This window comes from Myotis myotis, unplaced genomic scaffold, assembly GCF_014108235.1.
Source record: "Myotis myotis isolate mMyoMyo1 unplaced genomic scaffold, mMyoMyo1.p scaffold_m19_p_10, whole genome shotgun sequence".
NCBI classification, from domain to species: Eukaryota; Metazoa; Chordata; class Mammalia; order Chiroptera; family Vespertilionidae; genus Myotis; species Myotis myotis.
Genome location: NW_023416314.1, coordinates 40,016,866 through 40,041,062, shown reverse-complemented (window position 1 = coordinate 40,041,062; position 24,197 = coordinate 40,016,866). Strand labels below are relative to the sequence as shown.

General features: G+C 38.2%; 1 protein-coding gene across 4 annotated transcripts in view; it reads right to left on the bottom strand.

The window, feature by feature from the left end:
* FCHSD2 (FCH and double SH3 domains 2) overlaps positions 1–24,197 on the bottom strand; it is a 178,160-nt gene that overhangs the window by 137,666 nt on the left and 16,297 nt on the right. For 3 of the 4 annotated variants that reach the window (XM_036325062.1, XM_036325061.1, XM_036325063.1), the window contains one exon: positions 14,443–14,488. The exons of the other annotated variant lie outside the window; for it this stretch is intronic. In XM_036325062.1, coding sequence (XP_036180955.1) covers positions 14,443–14,488 — 46 coding nt within the window. The remainder of the gene's footprint in view (positions 1–14,442; positions 14,489–24,197) is intronic. 4 annotated transcript variants of the gene reach the window in all.

Here is a 24,197-nt window from a genome sequence, read left to right as displayed (position 1 = left end):
AAGCCTACTTTAATAAGAAATAAAGACAAATAACAACCCTACATGGGTATTATTATACTTTACAGACTGGTAAACTGAAACACAGACTAGTTAAGTAAAGTACCCAAAGGTACACAGTTAATAAGTGGTAGAGTTGGGATTCATACCATATCCTTAGCTATCAGGCTATACTGCCCATTTAGAAAATTCTTATCCTCCAGAGACACATTTTTAGCAAACAGTCAAGATTTCAAAATTAAAAAAATTTAAAAATTGGCCTCACTGTTTACAAACTGCACCAATCAAGACAAAGAAAACTCAGTGTGTAAGAACTGGTTATATTCTTCCAACAGCAATTAATATCGATTGCCTTACCCACAGCCTTCCCTGATCATTCATTAATAGTATGGATTATAACTCTTTGCTTATAATCTTGTTGCATGCAACTGTGATTTGGAAACTACCTCATTTTGCTTATGCTATACTCATTTACACATTTCTTTGTCCTGCTTGATTATAAACCCTTTGGGGATTAGAATCAAGTTTTATTTATCTTTGCATCTATCCTGAAAAACTGATTTAAGAAACCACTTGCTCATATTCAATAATTCATTGAGTTTCAATGTTTAAGTAATTAAAAAATTATTTGAATTAGTAACTGTTCATTAAAATAACATTTAATAACATTAATAAATCACCAAAACGCATGTTCCTTAAATCAGTGATATTTGTTTTACATTTATTAGTGTATGAAGACTAAGGGCATAATTCTGTTAAATGATACATACATGTATATAAAAAATGGTTTAAAATGGAAAAAAGCAAATGTCATTAAATGGATAGAAAAGTCTAATCCTACTACCAGAAATATATAAAGTTTTTGCAAACTATTTAAATGCAAACTTCATAATGATTAATTTCTGAGAATATAAAGGAATAGTTTACACTACACGAACACTCAACTATTGGTAGAAAAAACATGCTTCGATTTCCTTCCAGCAATACCACTTTCTCAGCTTAAGAATAATATTTGATTATCACTCTGAATTTTAATTTTCAACACAGCAGACATGAAAAGAACATTCTTCACTTCACATATCAAATGTTGCTTAAGCACTTATGATGTGCCAGATATTCTAAGAACTAGGCATAAATCACAAAGGAAATATTATCCTGTATGGACATATTTATAGGTGGGGAAGTGAGGTGTGGATGCTATCATGGAATGTTTCCTGGATAGTTGTTAATGATTCCCTCTTTTAAAGTAAAAGCATTAGAACTCCTCCTTCTTTCTCAGAAAAGTCAGGAAGCAAGCCAACTTACAGAATTAGAAAGGAAATAAGGTTAGGCTAGCTAGAGTAATGTTGGCTTATACCAGTAAACTAAAATTTCTGTTCATTACTTTTTCCCATACATCGCAATAAAGGGTTGGATTGAGTTTTATTCAGTTGGACATATGGTTAAGACCAGCTGATTTAAAATACAGTCTAGCACTGGCTGGGTGGCTCAGCTGGCTGGCGTATCATTCTGTATACCAAAAGGATGCAGGTCCAATTCTTCAGTCAGGGGACATAACCAGGTTGCAGGTTCCATCACCAGTCGCAACGCATATGGCAGCCAACCAATTGACATTTCTCTCTCCTTCTCTTTCCCTAATTCTCTCTAAAATGAATAAAAACATATCCTCAGGTGAGGATTAAAAAATAAATCAATACATAAAATACAGTCTATGTGGCTTAAACAAAATTTACTCTGGCATGTTATAGGGAGTGCATGAAAGATATAGGCAGTCCTATTATAGAACAACTGATTCTAAGATACAACAAACAAGAGACCTATGTGATTGTTGATTATAAATGACCTAACATACATATTAACAGGAAGAAGTAATTTCAGATATGAACCCCAAATTCAAACTCACCTGAACTAATGATTTAAAGTGCAGAAGTTTATCTCCATGGGCAATACTATGAAGCAGCATTCTAATGAGCAGCACTAAATGTGCATTTATTTAATAATGGATAATAATTATCCTAGGCAAAATCAGATCCTACTACCAGAAATATATAAAGTTTTTGCAAACTATTTAAATGCAAAAATATATTTGTTTATAGTTATTTCTCCATCAGATTAAGATTTATTCTGTGACACTAACCATATTCTTTTTACTTAAAAAAAATTAATTTTTATTGAATTTATTGAGGTGACATCCTACATAATAAAAGGGTAATATGCAAACTGACCCTAACAGTGGAATGACCAGTCGCTATGACGCGCCCTGACCACCAATGGGCAGATGCTCAATGCAGGAGCTGCCCCCTGGTGGTCAATGAGCTTCCACAAGGGGAACGCCACTCAGCCAGAAGCCAGCTCATGGCTGGCCAGCTCAGCAGCGGTGGCAGGAGCTTCTCCCGCCTCCGTGGCAGCACTAAGGATGTCAGACTGACAACTTAGACCCACTCCCCCGGAGAGCGGGCCTAAGCCATAAGTCAGACATACCCCAAGGGCTCCCGGGCTGCCAGAGGGGTGTCTGAATGCCAGCGTAGGCCCATTCTCCTGGGGAGCAGGCCTAAGCTGGCAGTCGGACATCCCCTGAGGGGTCCTGGACTGCAAGAGGGCGCAAGCCAGGCTGAGGGGACCCCCCCTCAAGTGCACAAATTTTCATGCACCGGGCCTCTAGTTGGTTAATAAAATTATATAGGTTGCACCTGTATACTGTATTGTGTGTTCATCACCCTAAGTCAAGTCTTCTTCCATCACCATTTATCCCCCCTATACTCTCTTCTATCTCCCCGCACCTTCCCTCCTCTAGTGATTACCATACTGTTGTCTGTGTCTATGAGTTTTCTGGGTTTTGGGGTGGTTTTTTTGTTTGTTTGTTTGTTTTGCTTAATTGCCTCACTGCAATCCCCCTCTCCTCTGACAGCTGTCAGTCTATTCTCTCTCTATGAGTTTGTTTTTATTTTGTTTGTTAGTTTATTTTGTTCATTAGATTCCACATATAAGTGAAATCTTATGGTATTTGTCTTTCTCTGACTGGCTTATTTCACTTAGCATAATGCTCTCCAGATCCATCCATGCTGTCCCAAGGGGTAAGATTTCCTTCTTTTTTTCAGCTGCATAGTATTCCATTGTGTAAATATACCACAGCTTTTTAACCACTTATCTACTGATGGATGCTTGGGCTGCTTCCAAATCTTGGCTATTATACATAACACTGCAATGAATGAACACAGGGGTGCATATATTCTTTTGAATTAGTGTTTCAGGTTTCTTCACATATATTCCCAGAAGTAGAATTACTGGGTCATAAGGCAGTTCCATTTTTAATTTTTTAATCACTCCATACTGCTTTTCACAGTGGCTGCATCAGTCTGCATCCCACCAACAGTGCACGAGGGTTCCCTTTTTCCCACATCCTCATCAATACTTATTTGTTGATTTATTAGTGATAGCCATTCTGACAGGCAAGTGTGAGGTGATATCTTATTGGGATTTTAATTTGCATTTCTCTGATGATTAGGACATCGAGCACCTTTTCATATGTCTATTGACCATCTGTAGGTCCTCTTTGGAGAAGTGTTGTCTATTCAGGTCCTCCACCCATTTTTTCATTAGATTGTTTGTCTTCCTGGTGTTGAGTTGTCTAAGTTCTTTATATATTTTGGAAATTAACTCCTTATCAGATGTATTATTGGAGAATATGTGCTCCCATACAATGATACTAGCCAAAGTAATCTATAGATTCAATGCAATTCCTATTAAAATACCAATAGCATTTTCACAGACCTAAAAAAAATATTCCAAAAATTTATTTAGAACCAAAAAAAGACTCCGACTAGCCACAGATATCATGAGAAAGAAGAACAAAGTTGGAGTTATCACAATACTGGATATCAAACTATACTTTAAGGCCATTGTGATAAAAACAGCCTGGTACTGGCATAAAAACAGGCATATAGACTAATGGAACACCACAGAGAGGCCACCCTTTTATGGTCAATTAATATTTGACAAAGGAGGCAAAAACAAACAATGGAGTAAAGTCTCTTCAATAAATGGTGTTGGGAAAATTGAACAGGTACGTGCAAAAAAATAAAACTAGACCACCAACTCACACCATACACAACAATGAACTCAAAATGTATAAAAGACTTAATGTAGGTCACAAAACCATAAAAATCCTAAAAGAAAAATAGGATTAAAACCGCTGACTCCCCATCCCTGGGTGCTGACGCCATTTTTGGGCTCAGTCCATCTGGTTTGCAGATGATCAATAAATGTATAATCCTGTGCCACTTTTGGCCTTGTGCGTTCCTCCTTCGGGGACCCTAACAAAGGGTTCTTTTTAAAAACTATGTGGAATATATTCACTCAAAGATTATCTAACACCACTAGAAGCTTCACCCTAACCTCTATGTCTATGTTACTGAAAAAGGAGTTAATTTTTTTGTGATAAATTCATTAAATGAATGCAAATGTAACTACTCATTTAAAGTTAAACCTCAAGGAAAATAACACCTGTTCAAGAAAGAATTTTAAACAAATGTCTAATTGTATAAGATTAGTCATTCAGAAAGTTGAAGCATTTATTCATTCTACATATCTGCATATTTCTTACTATTGTCTGTCATAGCAAATTCATATGTAATATCATAGGAACTCATGGTTTATTTTAAGATATCCTATATCATTTCATTCAATCTTTCTAATACCAAGAGTGTGGAAAAATACCCAGGATAAGAAAGGTTTGTTTTTCCCTGTGCTCTGACCCAGAGGCAATGAAGGATTACATTTTAGTCAGTATATTCCAGGAGAAAGTCTAAGAAAGGCTTTGAGGGGAAAAAAATCAAACAATAAGTTCATGTTTCAATGCACTGTCCACCCACCTATTCAAAACCTATATGAATGAGATAAAAAAAATTAAAAGAGAAAATCAGTAAGACAAAGATATGCATAAAAATGATAACTGTCTTCCTGGATGTGAAAAGTGGTCAACATTACTAATCCTTACTACACAAGGTTTCCAGTTTCTCCACATCCTTGCCAACACTTGCTATTTTATTTTTATTTTGCTTTATTCAGTTTTATTGGATTGACTCTATGTAAGTTATAAAATGTTAAAGGTGCAAAATAGTATACAGTGAAAGATAAAGTCTCCTTCCTCCCACAATACCTGCTCCTCCTCCTCGGAGGCTACCACTATTATTACTTTTTTTAAAACTTCATTTTTATTGTTGACACTATTACAGATGTCCCCATTCCCCTCTCTCCTCCTCTTTGCCCACCTCCACCCAAAGTACCCCTCTTTCCATTAGCCATCACTTACACTGTTGTCTGTGTTTATGGGTTATGTATATATGTTTTTTGGTTAATCCCTTCACCTTCTTTCATTCAGTTCGTCCTTGATAATAGCCATTCTAATGGGTGTGAGGCGGCATCTCATTGTAGTTTTGATTAGTAATGATTAGTAAGTTAACTAATCATTGAATATAAACTGTACTTGAAAAATAAAATAAATGAAGAAATTTTAAAAAGCATCATTTTCACTTATAAAAGAATAATAAATTAGGAAAACATTCAGAACTAACACAAAAACTGGTGACACACACATATATATGTACACATATACACATATGTATGTATATAACACATTTATATCTAAAAAGAACTAAGCAGAAATTCTAGAAATAAAGAATATGGTCACTAAAAGCAACAGATAAGATAAAACCCTCAGACACAGCTGAACAGAGAATTAGTGAACTGGAAGGTCAAATTGGATATGCACCTAGAATGCAACACACAGAATAAAGAATAAAAAATGCAAAAGAGCAACTAACAGACTTGAAAGTTTTAGAATAAATTGATAGAAAGAATGAAGAAGCAATATTTACAGAAAGAACTGAAATTCTTCCAGAACTGAGGAGACTCAGATTGACAAATAACTCTGGATTCCTAACAGGTAAATGAAACATCGAGATTCATAAATGGTAAATTGCCCATACTTAGGAAGAAGGTTCAGATACTCTAAAGCAGTGGTTCTCAACCTTTCTAATGCCGCAACCCTTTAATACAGTTCCTCATGTTGTGGTGACCCCCAATTTCATTGTTACAAATTGAACATAATTAAAGCATAGTGATTAATCACAAAACAATATGTAATTATATATGTGTTTTCCAATGGTCTTAGGCGACCCCTGTGAAAAGGTTGTTCGACCCCCAAAGGGGTCGCGACCCACAGGTTGAGAACCGCTGCTCTAAAGCAAAAACAAAATAAGATTATTTCTACACTATAGGAAAACTTGCTCTACCTTTTAATTCAAGCTTTATAATCTTCATAAATGTATACTGCACAGCTCAACAAAGAGTAAAGTTTATTGTCTTAGTTTTGTGAATAGAAATTGCCAGGATATATGTCAAGGGAACTAAAATGGAGCCAGGAGGGGATGAAGAGGTTTACCTTATGCTCATTCCACCTGTGAACTTTTGAACCAGCTGTAGGACCACATGCTGAACTTTAACTTCCGCCTCATGGTGGCATCTGCACCCTTCATCTTGGAAGGAGACAATCTGTTTCATTAGCCAGTATCCTTCCTTTGCATAAATGAGGTTTTAACTCTTGAACTTTCATGCTTGCCGTAGAAGCACATCCTAGAACTCAGTTACTCCAGAGTCTCGCCACCCAGACCTGACCAATCCTTTTTGAACTAGTCATTACACTGTGCTACTTCCACTCTCTCTAAAAATCACCAATGGAAAAATATCCTTGGGTGAGGAAGAAGGAGGGGGAGGTAGAAAAAGAAGGAGGAGGAGGAGGAGGAGGAGGAGAAAGAAAAGGTGATATTACATAAAGATCTACCAATTATTTTACTTCAACACTCCGGAAGACAGTTCCTTCCATTCTGGATCTGCTCTAAATAGAAAACATCTTTTGTTATCCTGATCTCTCTACCCCTTGTTCCTAGTTCTACACTTCAGAGTGACAAGACATTAGTCATAGTCAATTCTCTCTCTCTCTCTCTCTCTCTCTCTCTCTCTCTCTCTCTCACACACACACACACACACACACATACACACACACACACGAAGTTATAATGCAGGCTGTTAAAAATCTGCAGTTCCTTCAACCATTTTCACAAATAGCATGATTTCCATCCTTGGTCTTGTTCTGGATGCCCTTCAGTTTGCCAAGGTCTCTTTCAAAATGTGGTCAGAACTAAATTATTTAAGGGAAGGGGAGGAAGGAGCAGAGGACAGAAGACTCTGAGGAAGTTACTTTACTTGCACATCGATAAAATAAGAATAACAGTTATTACCCCAAAGGGTTATTGAAAAAACATAAATGAGTTAATGCACATAAAGTGCTTAGAAGAGTGCCCAACACAAAACATCTCATGTATGTGGTTTAACCTATAATACAGAGAAAGTTAGAGTCCACAAGATACCCTGAAACTTACATAGAGAGACTGAGACAGGGGAAGTATTTAAAAAAATCATGGCTTTTGATCAATGGTTGGAACAGGGGATCCAAACTCAACTAGTGAATGAAGACGTGTGCAGACCAGTATGTCCTATGTAAAATGGGGGAGGGGGGGACATTAACATAAAAAAAGGTTCAAAACCACAGCTTGAGTTTGAATTCTCCCCTCTACATACTCCGTGTTATCCTGGCTTAACACTAAATTAATACAAATGATATTTGGAGAGGAAAAGAATAGGGGCAGCATAAGCAATCATTTCCTTTCACTCATTTAAGATGTGTGCTGCAGAACAGCTATGAAAAGACAAAACTTACTAGCAAATTTATGTACCCAAGAACATGAATATTTACTCATAGTCAGCATTTCTTCTTTTAATACAGTTTAAAAATTTTTTTAAACCAAACTATATCAAGTATTTTGAGAAAAAAATAGTCTTCTCTTCAAATGTATTTCTAACCATCACTGCAAGCTGAGGCACACAAAAATTAAATAATTTTTTAAAATAAGTATCAACATGAAGACAGAAAATAACCCTCAATTTTCTCTCAAGATAGTTATCCTTATTGTTCTACATGACAAGGCTGGCAGAACAGCAAGCTCCAAGTATAGAGTCCACCATTTCCAATAAGTTTACCAATAATTCTTTAATAGCAATAGCCAGAGAGCTAACTGCACAAAGCTGTGTTAAGTTATAGTTTAAACTTCTATGCTGATGAAATTTACCAAAAAAGAACCCTACCACATACACATAACACTAACTTTATGGGAAATATGCCCAACTCTTTATAAATGTATTTCTTAAAATAATAAAAATAGCAAAAACTTTAAGTTCAAGAGTGTGATACCACAGGCTACTTGACAGGGCGTCCGTGTTTGCTCTGTGTTTGTCCTCAGGCAAGGAGCCGCCCTTAAAGTCCACAATCTTTTCCTGCTCTTTCTCTCCAGCCACAGTAACCTTTTGTATCCTTCCTTCACTAGAAGCATTCTGCCAAAGACTACAGGAAGTATATTAATACACAGAACTTGCCTTTAGCAATTTCAGCTAGAGTATTGCAAATGATTTTACCAACACCTCAGTGGTTAGCTAACTACAGTCAAAAGCCAGAGTTGATTTTACCCTAACATTTAATTTTGTTTAGTGACATATATGACTCCTATACTTTCAGGTATTCATCTGTTTTGTTTGTATAAATGGATTGCAACACATCTGTTATTTCTGGAGAATTACTAAATGAATTTCACAAACTATGCCTAAAAATAAACATTACTACTCTTGTAGAAAATGGAAAGTACCAAGAGACTTGAAAAAATTCAGGGCTCAAGTCCTTTAAGTGTAAATACTAGGTTATGAAATATTATTTTATTCTTGAGGTACTATTTCTCAAATTGCTGTCATATGAACAATCCCACATGAGTTCTTTTTCTTTCTAATACTTGTCTATTGGGCTGGCTCTCTAAATTTCACAAATAATACTCAACCTTTTTGGCCAATCAATCCTTTGTATAGAGAATGACAACATAGGCTACTAGCAATAATTCTATAAAGGTCATTTTTCTCAATTGACTATAATGCCGTCAGTGGCTTTAAAGAGAAAGAAGTTAATATATTTAATCGAAAGATAACATACAACTATAGAATATAAACTCTATAAGTGCTAGGGTTTTTTCTTTCTTTTTTGGGCACTGCTATAGTCATAGTACCTAGAAGAGTGCTCAATAAATATTCTCAATACATGAAAACTAGTCGATTTTAAAATAGACTTCTAACTTTAAAATAATACTTTATAAAAAAAATTAAATGTAGTAAATCTTTCCAGAGCATAGATTCCCATTCATCTTAGCTATTGTAAATGAACTGTATTGAGCATCAACCTATGAATCAGAAAGCCACGGTTCAATTCTAGTCAGGGCACACGCCCAGATCACGGGCTAGATTCCCCAATAGGGGGCATGCAGGAGGCAACTGATCAATGATTCTCTCCCTCTTTCTTTCTTTCTGAAATAAATTTAAAAAAAAAGAACCAAAACACATCACCATATTTTTAAAGACCATTTTAAAATTGACAAAATTGACAGGGGAAATAAAAATTTCACAGCAGTTGCTCATATAAGTTGCAATTCAATTTTTTTGAAGTATTTGAATATTCTGACTATTTAAATGATGTATCAATGACAAATAATAGCCAAACCTTGGAACTTCTTGAAAAGAAAGCTTCTCATGTAATTACCAAACATTATTATTAGATAACTAGTGGCCCGGTGCACAGACTCATGCACACTGAAATTAATTAGAAGAAATATTTTAATATCGCTATTCGCCCTTTCTCTATAACAGAAGTGTCAACCAAATTCATGATTGACAATGACAGATTGAAACACACGTGTGCGATTGGCACCAGTGAGAGCTTTATACGTATCGCGCATGCATGTCAACTTAGCCTTTTCTATGTATAGAATATAAATAGACCTGCTTTCTGATTTAGCTAAACTTTTTCCAGTTAAGTGAAGCACCCCAACTTCTCTTTCAGGTAATGTCAGCAACACAGCAGTAAACATCAACACGAAGCAGATTATTATTGTAGGTAACACAGGGAGAACAAAGGATAAAATATTTAACTGTAGCAGTGTTTGACTATATTCTGCGCAGTGAGAAAACATAAGTCATTTTCAAGGTCCACCATTTCTTACTTCTTTTCAGTCAGGTCAGGTTTCTGAACTTTCTAAATCTCCATTTTCTGGCTAGTGAAAAGAAAATAGGATTCCACTGAGTCTCCTGTCTACCTACTCCATGACTTCTGTGAGGATCAAATGAGAAGAGGTACAGGAAAATGCTTCACAGACATTTGGTTAAAGTGTTGTAACTGGCTATAAAGCAAGTCCTGTTCCTGGGCTGTAGAAACTCCAAGGAGGCTAGTTGCTAGGGAGAGGAAGCCAGATGTTGCTATGTGATGTCATTACTCCGCGCCCACAGCCACCATTTTCAGGCTGGGCTGTTGGCCACATTTTGCACCATGGGGTCTCAGCAGTGTTGGCTGCGATTGGTGGGCTGTCACACTGGGGTGGTGGTGGGGCCTGTGTCCCACTTGGGGGAAACCGAGTGTTGGTTTGTTGGTGCCAGGTCCGCGGTGCCATTTATTTTTAAATGGCCAGTGTTCGTCGTGGTGCTCCTGCATTGAGCGTCTGCCCCCTGGTGGTCAGTGCACACCACAGCTACCAGTTGGACGGACACTTAGCCTTTTATACATATATATAGATAGGACTTAAAAACACTGACTATAAAAAATAAGTTAGATTTCATTAAAATTAAGAACTGTTTTCATGAAAAGAAACAGATAAAAAACGAGCCATAAAACATAACCTTTCTTCATGAGATTGAAGAGATATCTATAATACATACAAAGTGGGCAAAATTAGGTTTACAGTTCTAATACTAATAAATAATAATACAAGAATAAATTGTAGCCACTGTTCTCAAAACTGCCTGGTACTGGCATAAGAACAGACATATAGACCAATGGAATAGGATAGAGAACCCAGAAATCGGCCCAAACCACTATGCTCAATTAATATTTGACCAAGGAGGCAAGAACATACAACGGAGTCAAGACAGTCTCTTCAATAAATGGTATTGGGAAAATTGGACAGATACATGCAAAAAAAAAAAAATGACACTAGACCACCTACTTATACCATACACAAAAATAAACTCAAAATGGATTAAGGGCTTAAACGTAAGATGGGAAAACATAAAAATCTTAGAGGAATCCACAGGCAGCAAAATCTCAGAGATGCCGAAGCAGTATCATCACTGATACAGCTCTTAGGGCAATGGAAACTAAGGAGAAAATAAACAAATGGGACTACATCAAAATAAAAAGCTTCTGCACAGCAAAAGAAACCATCAACAAAACAACAAGAAAGCCCACTGCATGGGAGAACATATTTGCCAATGATATTTCCGATAAGCGTTTAATCTCCAACATTTACAGGGAACTATACAACTTAACAATAGGAAGATAAACAATCCAATCAAAAAATGGATAAAGGACCTAAATAGACACTTTTCGAAAGAGGACATACAGAAAGCCAAGAGACATATGAAAACATGCTCAAAGTCACTAATTATCTGAGAGATGCAAATCAAAACGACAATGAGGTACCATCTCACACCTATCAGAATGGTTATCACCAACAAATCAACAAATGACAAGTGCTGGCGAGGATGTGGAGAAAAAGGAACCCTCTTGCATTGCTGGTGGGAATGCAGACTGGTGCAGGCAATGTGGAAAACAGTATGGCGCTTCCTCAAAAAACTAAAAATGGAACTGCCATTTGACCCAATAATCCCACTTCTAGGAATATATACCAAGAAACTAAAAACACAAATCAGAAAGGATATATGCACCCCTATGTTCACAGCAGCACAATTTACAATAGCTAAGATTTGGAAACAGCCTAAGTGCCCATCAGGAGACAAGTGAATCAGAAAACTGTGGTACATCTACACAATGGAATACTACGCTGCTGTAAAAAGGAAGAAACTGCTACCATTTGCAACAGCATAGATGGAACTAGAGAGCATTATGTTAGGCAAAATAAGCCAGTCAGAGAAAGATAAATATCACATGATCTCACTCATTTGTGGAATATAATGAACAACATAAACTGATGAACAAAAACAGATCCAGAGACAGAGAAGCATCGATCAGACCATCAAACCTCAGAGGGAAGGCAGAGGAAGGTGGGAAGGGTAAGAGATCAACCAAAGGACTTGTATGCATGCATATAAGCATAACCAATGGACACAGACACTAGGGGGGGGTAAGGGCACGAGTGGTGGTTGGGGGTGGGTAGGCAATGGGGTTATCCGATAAGGACATGTGTAATACCTTAATCAATAAAGGGGAAAAAAAGAATAAATTGTGTTTTGTGTACTCACAACTGTAAACCTACTTTTGCCCACTCCTGTACATCTGACAAAGGATTCAAATGCAGAACATATAAGCACTATAAATCAATAAGAAAAAGGCCAATAAGAGACTTTAACAGGTTCTTCTCTAAATGAACCACCCAAATGTCCAATTAACATACGAAAAGTTCTTCAGCTTCATTAGTCATCTAGAAAATGCTCATTAAATCCACAATTATTTACCCCAATTTACACCAGACAGGCTAAAATAAAAAACACGACAAAGCCAAGGGTTTAAAGCAACTACAACTCTCATTCGCTGCTGGTAGTGATTGCAACAATCACTTTGAAACCATTGCATAATATCTTCCAAAGCTGAACATATACCTTATGACACAGCAAATCTTCTCCTTAGGAATATACCCAATAGACAACATTCATAGTCACCAAAAGACACATACAAGAATGTTTGCAGAGGCACTATTCATAATGATTTCAGTCACAACAATAGCTGTAATTAGAAAGACAGACAATGGTAAGTACAGGGTGTCCCCAAAAAATGTATACACACTTTAACAGCTGATAGCTCAATTTTGAAAATGAAATGTATTTTAGTAAACACGACCTTTATAATAAGTTTGTGTATACATTTTGGGGGGACGCCCTATATTTATGAGGATATGGAACAACTGGAACCTCCATACATTGCTGGTGAGAATGAAAATTGTACAACCAATCTGAAAAACAGTTTGGTCATTTCTTAAAAAGTTAAACATAAACTTACCTAATGACCTGGTAATTCCAATCCTAGGTATACACTCAAGATTTTAACAACATATGTCCAAATAAAGACTAACATGTGAATGTCTACAGCAGCATTATATATAACCAGAGGCCCGGTGGATGAAATTCATGCACTAAGGGGTGGGGGGAGTCCCTCAGCCCAGCCTGTGCCCTCTCCATAGTCCAGGACCCTTCAGGGGTCGAAGGAGGTTGGCCAGCTAGGGAGGGACCACGGGAGGTCTCCGGGAGGGCTCCAGGGCGTGTCTGGCCCATCTCACTCAGTCCCCATCAGCCAGACCCCAGCTGCAAGCTAACCTACCGATCGGAGCATCTGCCCCCTGGTGGTCAATGCACATCATAGCAACTGGTTGACCGGTCGACCATCTACCACCTGGTGGTCAGTGTACATCATAGAGACTGGTCAACCAGTCGACTGTCTGCTCCCTGGTGATCAGTGCACGTCATAGTGAGCAGTTGGTGGCCTTAGTATATCATTAGCATATTATGCTTTGATTGAACAAATGACCGGACGACCGGACACTTAGCATATTAGGCTTTTATTATGTAGGCTATCAATAGCAGCAGTAGCAATACTGGTTAGCACGTACAGCATTTCCTGGGTATTAATTTTTCCTTCTAATATTCTCCAGTATTTTTAGATGTTGTTATAAATACTAATTTTTTGAAGGGGTATCATATTTTGGGGGTGGAGGGGAGCGATCTATTTTAGAATTCTACTTCCAATAGAAAGTAATTGCTTACAAGGGCCAAATTTCCAAATTATGTTAAGTTGTTTTTGTCCAAGGAAGGGTAAGTTATTAATTTTTACATATCCATAAAATGATATATCAATGTAATTTTTCTTGGCACATTTAGCTGTCTGATTCTAATTTTAAAAAAATTTTTTAAATGCTTAAATTTTCTGTGCCATACCATCCATTGAAAGCACACCATTCTCTATCAAAAAGGACCTAATGAGAAAAAATGCCTGATTGTACAAAAATAACAAGTAACTTCTCATAAAACTGCAGAATGGGATATATAAGGGAGAATAAGTTATTATTCTTATTTATATTTGTAAATACTTTAAGTGTTATCTCCATCTAAAAGGTTTGATTTATGACCTTCTTTGTAGTCATGAAGATTCAAATGGAGTAAAAGGGGTTAGCCAGAACTATGAAGAAAAGGAGAACGCAGGGATACCAAGGCTTCTCTCCAACAAACATATCTGCCCTTGTACCTTATAAAGAACAGGTATACCTAGGATGGGACCTCCATATCCAAGCTTACCTGTGCATACTCTCTTTCAATAGCAGCCTTCTTCTGACTGAATGTCCTAAAAACACAAATAAGAATTCATTACCAAAAGTATTATAATAATGTTATGTAAATTTACTACCACACCCTCAAATTGTACCTGCTAAGCTGTGTTAAGGAAATGAACCATTTTCATTCATCTTATGTGCCTAGGAATACTGCTGACATCACAGACTCCTCTGGAGTCCGGCAATCTACATTCAAATCCTAGCTCCACCACTTACTAGCTGTATGACCTTGGTCAAGTCACGTGACTTCTCTGTGCCTCAGTTTTCCCTTTGGTAAAATGGGGACAGTAACAATACCACCTTGCAGGGATAATGTAAAAGTTAGTTAATTAAAATATATAAAGTGCTCAAAATAGTGTCTAGCACATAATAAATGCTATATAAATGTTAGCTACTGCTATTAGAATGGCTAGTGCATAGGAGGCACTAAAATAAAACAAAATTTACTAACTTAACCAATGTAGAGGGAACTACAGAAAACAAGTTTAAAATCAAATTCTGAGCAGCTTCTCATCATGAAAAAATAGTCAAATCATTTCCTTCTTCCCAGTTTTTTACAAGAGTTACAAAACAAAGTACAAGGCTACTACATGTGTGGTACGATGGGAGCACCCTTTCCATACCCACATATTTCATAGATTCTACAGCAAACACTTTTCACATTTTAACATTTATTACATTGGGATTCACCTTTTAATAATTATTGGTAGTATTTTCTTCTATGGCAACAGTAATGAAATAACAGTGTACCTTATAAACCATAGACAAGGTAGAGTCAATGATATATATAATATGCACAATTTACCTTGAATAGTCTGAGTAAAGACTTTCCTATGCACGCCAGATATGTGTGCTCTTAAAAGCACTTCATTAAGGCAGAGATATGACAGCAAAAAGTGAAAAAATATAAAGAAAAGAGACTGACTAGGAAAAAAGGCAATAAGCCAAAATTCCCACTTTTAATTCAAATTATTTAAATTTACCAAAATGACTATTAATTTCTTATCTAAGAATTATAACTATTTAAAATCTTACTACATTTGTTTTGGGTGAATAACTATTATTTAGTCTTAAAAAGGTAGAAAACTGCCCGACTGGGTGGCTCAGTTGGTTGGAGCATCGTCCTGTACACCAACAAAAAAGTTGCAGGTTTGATTCCCAGGCAGGGCACATACCTGGGTTGAGAGTCCGACCCCCAGTTGGGGCAGGTGGGAGACCAACTGATGTTTCTCACTCTCTCCATTCCTCTCTAAAGTCAGTGAACAGATCCTCAGGAGAGGATTTTAAAAAAAGGACAGAAACCCTCACAAATGTTAAAATATAAAAACCTTGAGGATAATATGCTAAATAAAATAATTCAATCCCAAAAAGACACTGTATGATTTATATGTGGTACTTGGAGTATACAAAAATTATACAGACAGAAAATAGAATACTGGTTGCCAGGGCTTGGAGGAGGGTATCAGAGGAGTTATTATTTAATAGGCATAGAGTTTCAGTTTTGTAAGATAAAAAGTTCTGGAGATGGATGGTGAAGGGTGCAAAACAATATGGATGTCTTTAATGCCATTAAACTGTACACTTAAAAATGGTTAAGAAAATAAATTTTATATTCTGTGTATTTTGCTACTATAAAAAAAAGAGTTGAGCAAGAACATTTTCCTTATGGGGTACTGCACATTATAAAAATAGCCCTTTAAAATACAATCAGCCGGCGCCCTCTTAGCGCAGCAGGCAGCGCGTCAGTCTCATAAAATACAATCAGTATACTCTTCTTAAGAAACACATAAACTATCCTATCTAATACAGAGGGAATATGCTAATTGACCCTCACGCCATCGCAAAATGGCGGCACCCACAACCAATAAGGAGGGAATATATAAACTGACTGCCCCACCCTCAAAGATGGCAGCGCCATCAGCCAATAAGGAGGGAATATGCTAATTGACTGCCACGCCTCAAAGATAGTGGTGCCCACAGCCACAAGATGGTGGTGCCCAGTCCCCTCGGCCCTGCTGGGGCACCTGCCTCCAGAGTTCCCAACTCCCCTCAGCCCCCCAGCTGCCCAGGGCCTCCCAAGGCTCAGGTAACCAGGGCCGGCCGAGGCTTGCACTGCCAGCAGTGGCAGCAGCAGAGGTGTGATGGGGGCATCACCTTCCCCTGATCACCATGTCGCCTCCCGCCCCTGAGGGCTCCTGGACTGAGAGGGGGTAGGCCAGGCTGAGGGACTCCCCCTCCAGGGATTGAATTTTCATGCACCGGGCCTCTAGTATTTTATATATATAAGTATATATACACATACACTGCATACTAGCATTTATATATTGTATTTTATATATATAGATATACACATGGACATTTGTGGGTATTTGGGATTATATGTCTCTGTTTTTATACACACACACACACACCAGAGGCCCAATGCACAAATTTGTGCACAGCTGGGGTCCCTTGGCCTGGCTGGAGATCGGGGCCGATCGGGCCTGGTGGCCGGGGGAAGGGACCACGGGAGGCTGGCTGGCTGGGGAAGGTTGCCTGTGGGAGTGCACTGACCACCAGGGGACAGCTCCTGCATTCAGTGTCTGCCCCCTGGTGGTCAGTGCACGTCACAGCTACCGGCCGGTTGTCCAGTCATAACGGTTGCTTAGGCTTTTATATAGAGAGATATATACATAGAGAGAGAGAGAGATCAAAATAATAATGTAAGTTTTGTCTGGGTAGTGGGATTACAGACTTTCACTTTCTTCTTTTCGTTTTACTTTCTATATTTTCTGATGTTTTACTAAAAATTTGTATTGTGTTTGAAGAAAATATTGTCCTTATATTTACTTTTATTTTTTGTTCCATTGATTTTTAGAAAGAGTGGAAGAGAGAGGGAAAGACAGAGAGAAATATTGATGTGAGAAAAACACATCGACCAGTTGCCTCTGTATGCACCCCAACCAGGGAGGAGCCTGCAACCAAGATACATGCCCTTGACCAGAATCAAACCCGGGACCCTTTGGTCGACAGGCCGATGCTCTATCCACTGAGCCAAACCAGCTGGGCTACTGTCCTTATTTTTAAATAAATAAATGAACACTCACAAACATATGCACACACCTTTTGACACCCATGTTATTTTACTAAAAACTTCTACACAGCAAAAGAAACGATCAACAAAATGAAAAGGGAATCTATGGATTGGAAGAAAATATTTGTAAATCATATATCTGATAAGGAGTTAATATCCAAAATATATAAGGATCTCATATAACTCAATAGCAAAAACCAACAACAAATAATTCTATTAATGATAGGCAGAGGGCCTAAAAAATAAAGGCAGTTTTCCAAAGAAGGTATACAATGGCCAACAAGTACATGAAAAGGTGCTCAACATCACTAATCATCTAGAAAATACAAACCAAAACCACAGTGAGATACTACCTCACACCTATTCAAATGGCTATTATCTAAAGACAAGATATAAGTGTTGGTCAATGTGCACTGTTGGTGCGAAAGTAAACTGGTAGAGCCATTATGGATACAGTATGCAGGTTCTTCAAAAATTAAAAATAGAACTACAATATGATTCAGTAATTCCACTTCTGGGTATGTATCTTAAGGAAGTGAAATCACCATCTTTAAGAGAGATCTGCACATCTATGTTCATTGCAGCATTACTCACAATAGCTAAGATAAGGACTAAGTGTCCACTTCTTTCCCCAAATGTACCAACTCTGAATCTTAAGAGTAGGACCTAAGCATCTGTAATATTGTAAAGTTCACAGGTGACTCTTACTAATACAATGTGTTGTTGGCACCTACATTTGAATAAGCTATTTTTACTTCTGGGAATTAAAAATATTTCAAAGACAATGTCATCACACTGTGATAGCAATATTCAGGAGTTTGAAAAAGCTCTATGATCTTCCTCATCACATAATCATCTTCCCCAGCTCCCTCCACCACTCAATACTTCCCAATGTCAAAGTGGTTTCAAAGTGGTTGTGGAGCATCACCTCTCACATTTATCAAATGCAGCCTAAATAAAGCTGCTTTGCCCTGGCCTGGTTGCTCAGTTGGCTGGAGCATCATCCCATACACCAAAAGCTTGTGGGTTCGATTCCCTATTGGGGCACTAAGGGAGGCAGCTGATCAATGTTTCCCTCTCACATTGTTTTTCTCTCTCCCTCTTCCTTCCTCTCTCTCTAAACTCAATTTAAGAACATTTTCAAAATCCCTTTCTTTAATAATTACATAAATGCATAAATGCATAAATAAATAAAGCCTTTTTTTTCTAGTTGCATGTGTTGACCAACTGACTTGTTTTAATTGGACATCTTTAATCTTATTTTCCTTTCAGCTCTTGATGCACCATAAATAAAATTTTAAAAAATGTCATCAAACTGAGTTACCTGAAAAGAGATAATTTATATCACAAAGAAATCAGAGTCCAAGTTTGTCATGAATAGCCCAGGGCCTAATATGAAGAGAGTCACAAGAAAGCTTCCAATGCTTTCTAACATTGCATCCTTTAAATAGTATTCAGGTCATTTTAGTAAAAACTACATGATAGGAGATTAGTATGTCCTCTTATTCTTCAAAAGTGCTGATATCGTGACACACACACACACACACACACACACACACACACACACACACCCTGAGGAAAAAGGGGTTAAACACCCCCAACAAAAAGTGCATTTTCAAAAAAATTCTTTATTGTTTAAAGTATTACATGAGTCTCCTTTTTACCCTATTGACCTCTTCCTGGCTGCCCCTACCCCCCAGCACATGCCCTCAGCCCCTACTGTCTGTGTCCATTGGTTATGCTCATGTGCATGCATACAGGTCCTTTGGTTGCTCTCTTACTCCCTCACCCCCCACTTTCCCTCATAGGTTGGACAGCCTGTTCGATGCTTCTATGACTCTGGTTCTATTTTTGTTCATCAGTTTATGTTGTTCATTATATTCCACAAATGAGTGAGATCATGTGATATTTATCTTTCTCTGGCTTATTTCGCTTAGCATAATGCTCTCCAGTTTCATCCATGCTGTTGCAAGTGTTAAGAATTCCTTCTTTTTTACAGCAGTGTAGCATTCCCTTGTGTAGATGTACCACATAAAACTGCATTTTTAAGTATAGTCATGCACCCCTTAACAGGAACATATTCTGAGAAATGTGCCATTAGGCAATTTTGTCCTTGTATGAACATCATTGAGTGCACTTGCACAACCTAGATAGTACAGTCTACTACACACCTAGGCTATATGATTAAACCCATTGCTTCTAGGCTACGAGTCTATACAGCACGTTACTGTACACAATGACACAAGATTAAATCAAACACAAGATAAAAATAATGCAATCAAGAGATATGGTAGACACAAGTTGTATGAGGCAGCCGTGTGTAATACAGCATACTGTTTTACAACCAACTTTTTTTATAAGAAAGATTGCACTCTAAAATGAAGATTAAAAGTATAGTATAGTAAATATATAAACTAGTAACACCGTTGTTTATTATCATTGTTAAGTATTATGTACTGTACATAATTATATGTGCTATACTTTTATACCACTGGCAGTGCAGTAGGTTTGTTTACACCAGCATCATCCCAAACACGTAAGCAATGTGTTGTGCCACAACACTACAACACTGCTAGGCAACAGAAAATTGTCAGCTCCATTATATCTTACTAGAGCAGTGATGGCGAACCTTTTGAGCTCGGTGTGTCAGCATTTTGAAAAACCCTAACTTGATTCTGGTGCCGTGTCACATATAGAAATTTTTTGATATTTGCAACCATAGTAAAACAAAGATTTATATTTTTGATATTTAGCTTATATATTTAAATGCCATTTAACAAAGAAAAATCAACCAAAAAAATGAGTTCACGTGTCACCTCTGACACACGTGTCATAGGTTCGCCATCACTGCACTAGAGGGCTGGTGGATGAAATTCATGCACTCGGGGGTGGGGGAGGGTCCCCCTCAGCACAGCCTGTGCCCTCTCACAGTCCGGGAGCCCCACTATAGATCACTCCAGAGAGGTAGGCCCCACCCATGTTGGCCGGGGCTTCATGATGGATTGCCCCCGCAGAGGGAGGCCCAGGCTAACTGCTGCAGCACAACGGCTGGGTAGCCTGGGCTTCCCTCTTTGGGGCGATCGTGGAGCCCCCCAATTGATCAATCACCCTGCTGGCCAGTGGCCTAGGCCTCACTCTGCAGGGTGATCCTGGGGCAATGGCCGGGCCCCCGACCAATCGCATCGCACTTGCCTTGGCTGGCCTGGCACCAGTGGGTGTCATAGCATGGTCGTCTGGAAGGTCATCCGGAGGTCGTTCTGCTGTTTGGTTGTTTGGTCGATTTGCATATTACACTTTTATTATTATAGACTAGAGGCCTGTTGCACGAAGAGGTTCGTGCAATAGGCCTTCCCTTCCCTTGGCTGCTGGCACCAGTTTTCCTCTGGCACCCGGGACCCAGGCCTTCGCTCTGGCTGGGCTCCGGCCAGAGCCCCCCCCCAAACCCCCACCAGCCGTCAGGCTTCGCTGCTCTGCTGATCCCGGCCATGAGGCCTCGCTGCTCCGCCCATCCCAGGGCTGTGAGGCCTCCGGGCTCCGCCTAGAGCTGGGGCCGTGAGCCCTCGCTGCTCCGCTTGGCACCAGGCCATGAGGCCTTGCAGCTCCGCTGATCCCGGGGCCATGAGGCCTTGCTGCTCTGCCGGCTTCCGGGCCGTTTGGCTTCGCTCCACCACTTGAAGCCTACGTATGCAAATTAACTGCCATCTTTGTTGGCGGTTAATTTGCATATCGCCCTGATTAGCCAATGGGAAGCATAGCGAAGGTACGGTCAATTACCCTTTTTGTCTTTTATTAGATAGGATGGGACCACCTTCGTATATGCAGTCTGGCATTGACCCAAATTTTGTTGTGGTGCATGACTATAAACACATTAATTTCCATTAAGGTTTATCAATACTAACCAAGTGGCCAAAACCATCTTGTCAGGAGATTCATAATCAAGCTCACCTTTGAACACCATGACTTTACATGTTTCATCTATATCGTTCAAGACCCAATTTAAGATGCCAAGTTTTCTTTGCCAGAGAAAGAGTGGGCGACATTTATTAGTCAGATAATTTTTTATTAAAGTGGGACACATATTCCTTTCAGATCATGGCAGAGAAAACATTGTAATCAAATGAAAATTTCTGCCATTTAAGTTAACACAATCTTTTACTACATGATTTGTCTTTAAACATATTTACTGCAAGATATATCTTACTCCTTTATCCATGAATTACATTGTACATTTGAAAGATACATCATAAACCTTTCACAGCCTTCAGCCTGGCAGTTACTCACATAAAATTAAACACTGAAGTCTTTTTCCTTGCTTTCTCCTCCCTTAAAATGATAAAAATGTATAATGGATAGTTTTGAAGACTTACTTTCAATACATGTGTACTAACATATAAAGACTAGACCTAGATCAATGACAAAAGCCATATTAACAAAATAGGCCATTGTCAAAACCGTTTAAAAATTTTAACAAAGTTTTACAATTTGTTATTATTCATTTATATTTTTTTATAAACTAATGGAACTTTGAAATCTGGTCATTTTCCTGAAAGCAAATTTAGGATGATGATGTCTCCTCAGGAGAATATTTGTTTTCATGCATATAGCTATATAAAATGAAACATTGTAATGGGCTAAAAGCAACTTATATTCTAGGTAAAAATATTTCAGTAACTTTTGTATCCTATTGGTTTCTAACATGTAAAGATTTTTCCCATTAAAGTGAGTTTACTAATATAAAGTATCATGAGATTATATACATTTCTATCACCCAATATGAGCTGATTATAAGCTATTTGTGGTGTATTTTGATTTTATGTACATTGCCAAAAAGTTGAAAATAAACATAATTAAATAGCCAAAAAAAACACCTTGCTACATAATAAGTTATGTGGTACGTGACTATAAAAACATGAGTTTCCATTAAGATTTATCAATACTATCCAAGTTGCCAAAACCATGTTGTCAGGAGATTCATAATCAAGTTCACCTTTGAACACCATGTTCACCTTATGTTCATTCAGAAACTTTGTCTCCTTCACTCAGTCACCACAAAACTGTCTGATCTTAACTTAAAGCAAAAAAGACAGATAAGGGCATTTTCAACTATGGAAATATCTCAAAATCTAACCTAAACCCCATATATAGTTATCAGAAGAGCCAAACAATCCCTAAAAGCTCAGTGTTTCACACAATCTTTCAACAATCCTGGATCTGAAAAAACAGAAACAAAAACATGAAACCGCAAACAATGACCTTCTTCCACTACTCAGCCAGACTGAAAGTTATGCAGGGCACTGAATCTTAGACCTCTTCTTTGGTGTCTATTCTACGTAGCAGTTCTTGAAACAAGATACTACATCCTCCATCTACAACAGTGGTTCTCAACCTTCTGGCCCTTTAAATACAGTTCCTCACGTTGTGACCCAACCATAAAATTCTTTTCATTGCTACTTCATAACTGTAATGTTGCTACTGTTATGAATCGTAATGTAAATATCTGATATGCAGGATGGTCTTAGGCGACCCCTGTGAAAGGGTCGTTCGACCGCCAAAGGGGTCGCGACCCACAGGTTGAGACCCACTGATCTACAATGTCTGGACATGGTGGGCACTGAAAATGCTGTGCTCCCAATTATTTAAAATAATCCTGAGGGAAAGATAACTGTCTTCTATTTTCAAGAAAACAGCTATCAAAACCAGGGAAAAGATGTTCTAGGTTCAATGGATTTCTGCCAAGATGCAAGAAAGGCTGGGAAAATATCTACATAGGCGCTCTCACTGCTTGGAATACTATGAAAATTTCACTCGATTTTAACAGCTACATCTGTAGAGACAGTTTTCAATGAGAGGGAGAGCTTAAAATTTAAAGTCACATAAACCCCGGTTAAAACCCAGTTCTTCCATTTCTTAGTTCTATGATCCTATATAATAAAAGCCTAATATGCTAAGTGTCCAACAGTTTAACCAGTCGCTATGATGTGCACTGACTACCAGGGGGCAGACGCCCCAACTAGTAGGTTAGCTTGCTGCTGGGGTCCAGCCGATCAGGACTGAGTGAGATGGGTCAGACACGCCCTGGAGCCCTCCCGTGGTCCCTCCCCAGCCCCAATCATGCACCGGTGGGGTACCTTGGCCTGGCCTGCACCCTCTTGCAATCCAGGACCCCTCGGGGGATGTCAGAGAGCCGGTTTCAGCCTGATCCCCACAGGCCAGGCCAAAGGACCCCATCGGTGCACAAATCCATGCACCGTGCCTCTAGTCTAATAGTAATATAATGCATAGTTGCTAGGAGGCTTTGATATACTAGTATAATTAATGTTCAAAAGCAAATGTTGACAGGATATGGAGAAATCGGAACCCTCATACATTGCTGGTGAGAATGTAAAATGGTATAATTCCTTTGAAAAACAGTCTTGCAGTTGCTAGAATAGTAAAACAGATTACTCAGCAATTCTACTCTTAGGCATAACCCAAGAGAAATGAAAACAGATATACATGAAAAAAACTTACACATGAATGTTCATAGAAATGTTATACACAGTAGACAAAAGCAAAACAATCCAAATGTTCATCAACTGATAAATGGATTAATAAAATGTAATTTATACAAACAATGGAATATTATTTAGCAATAAAAAGGAATTAAA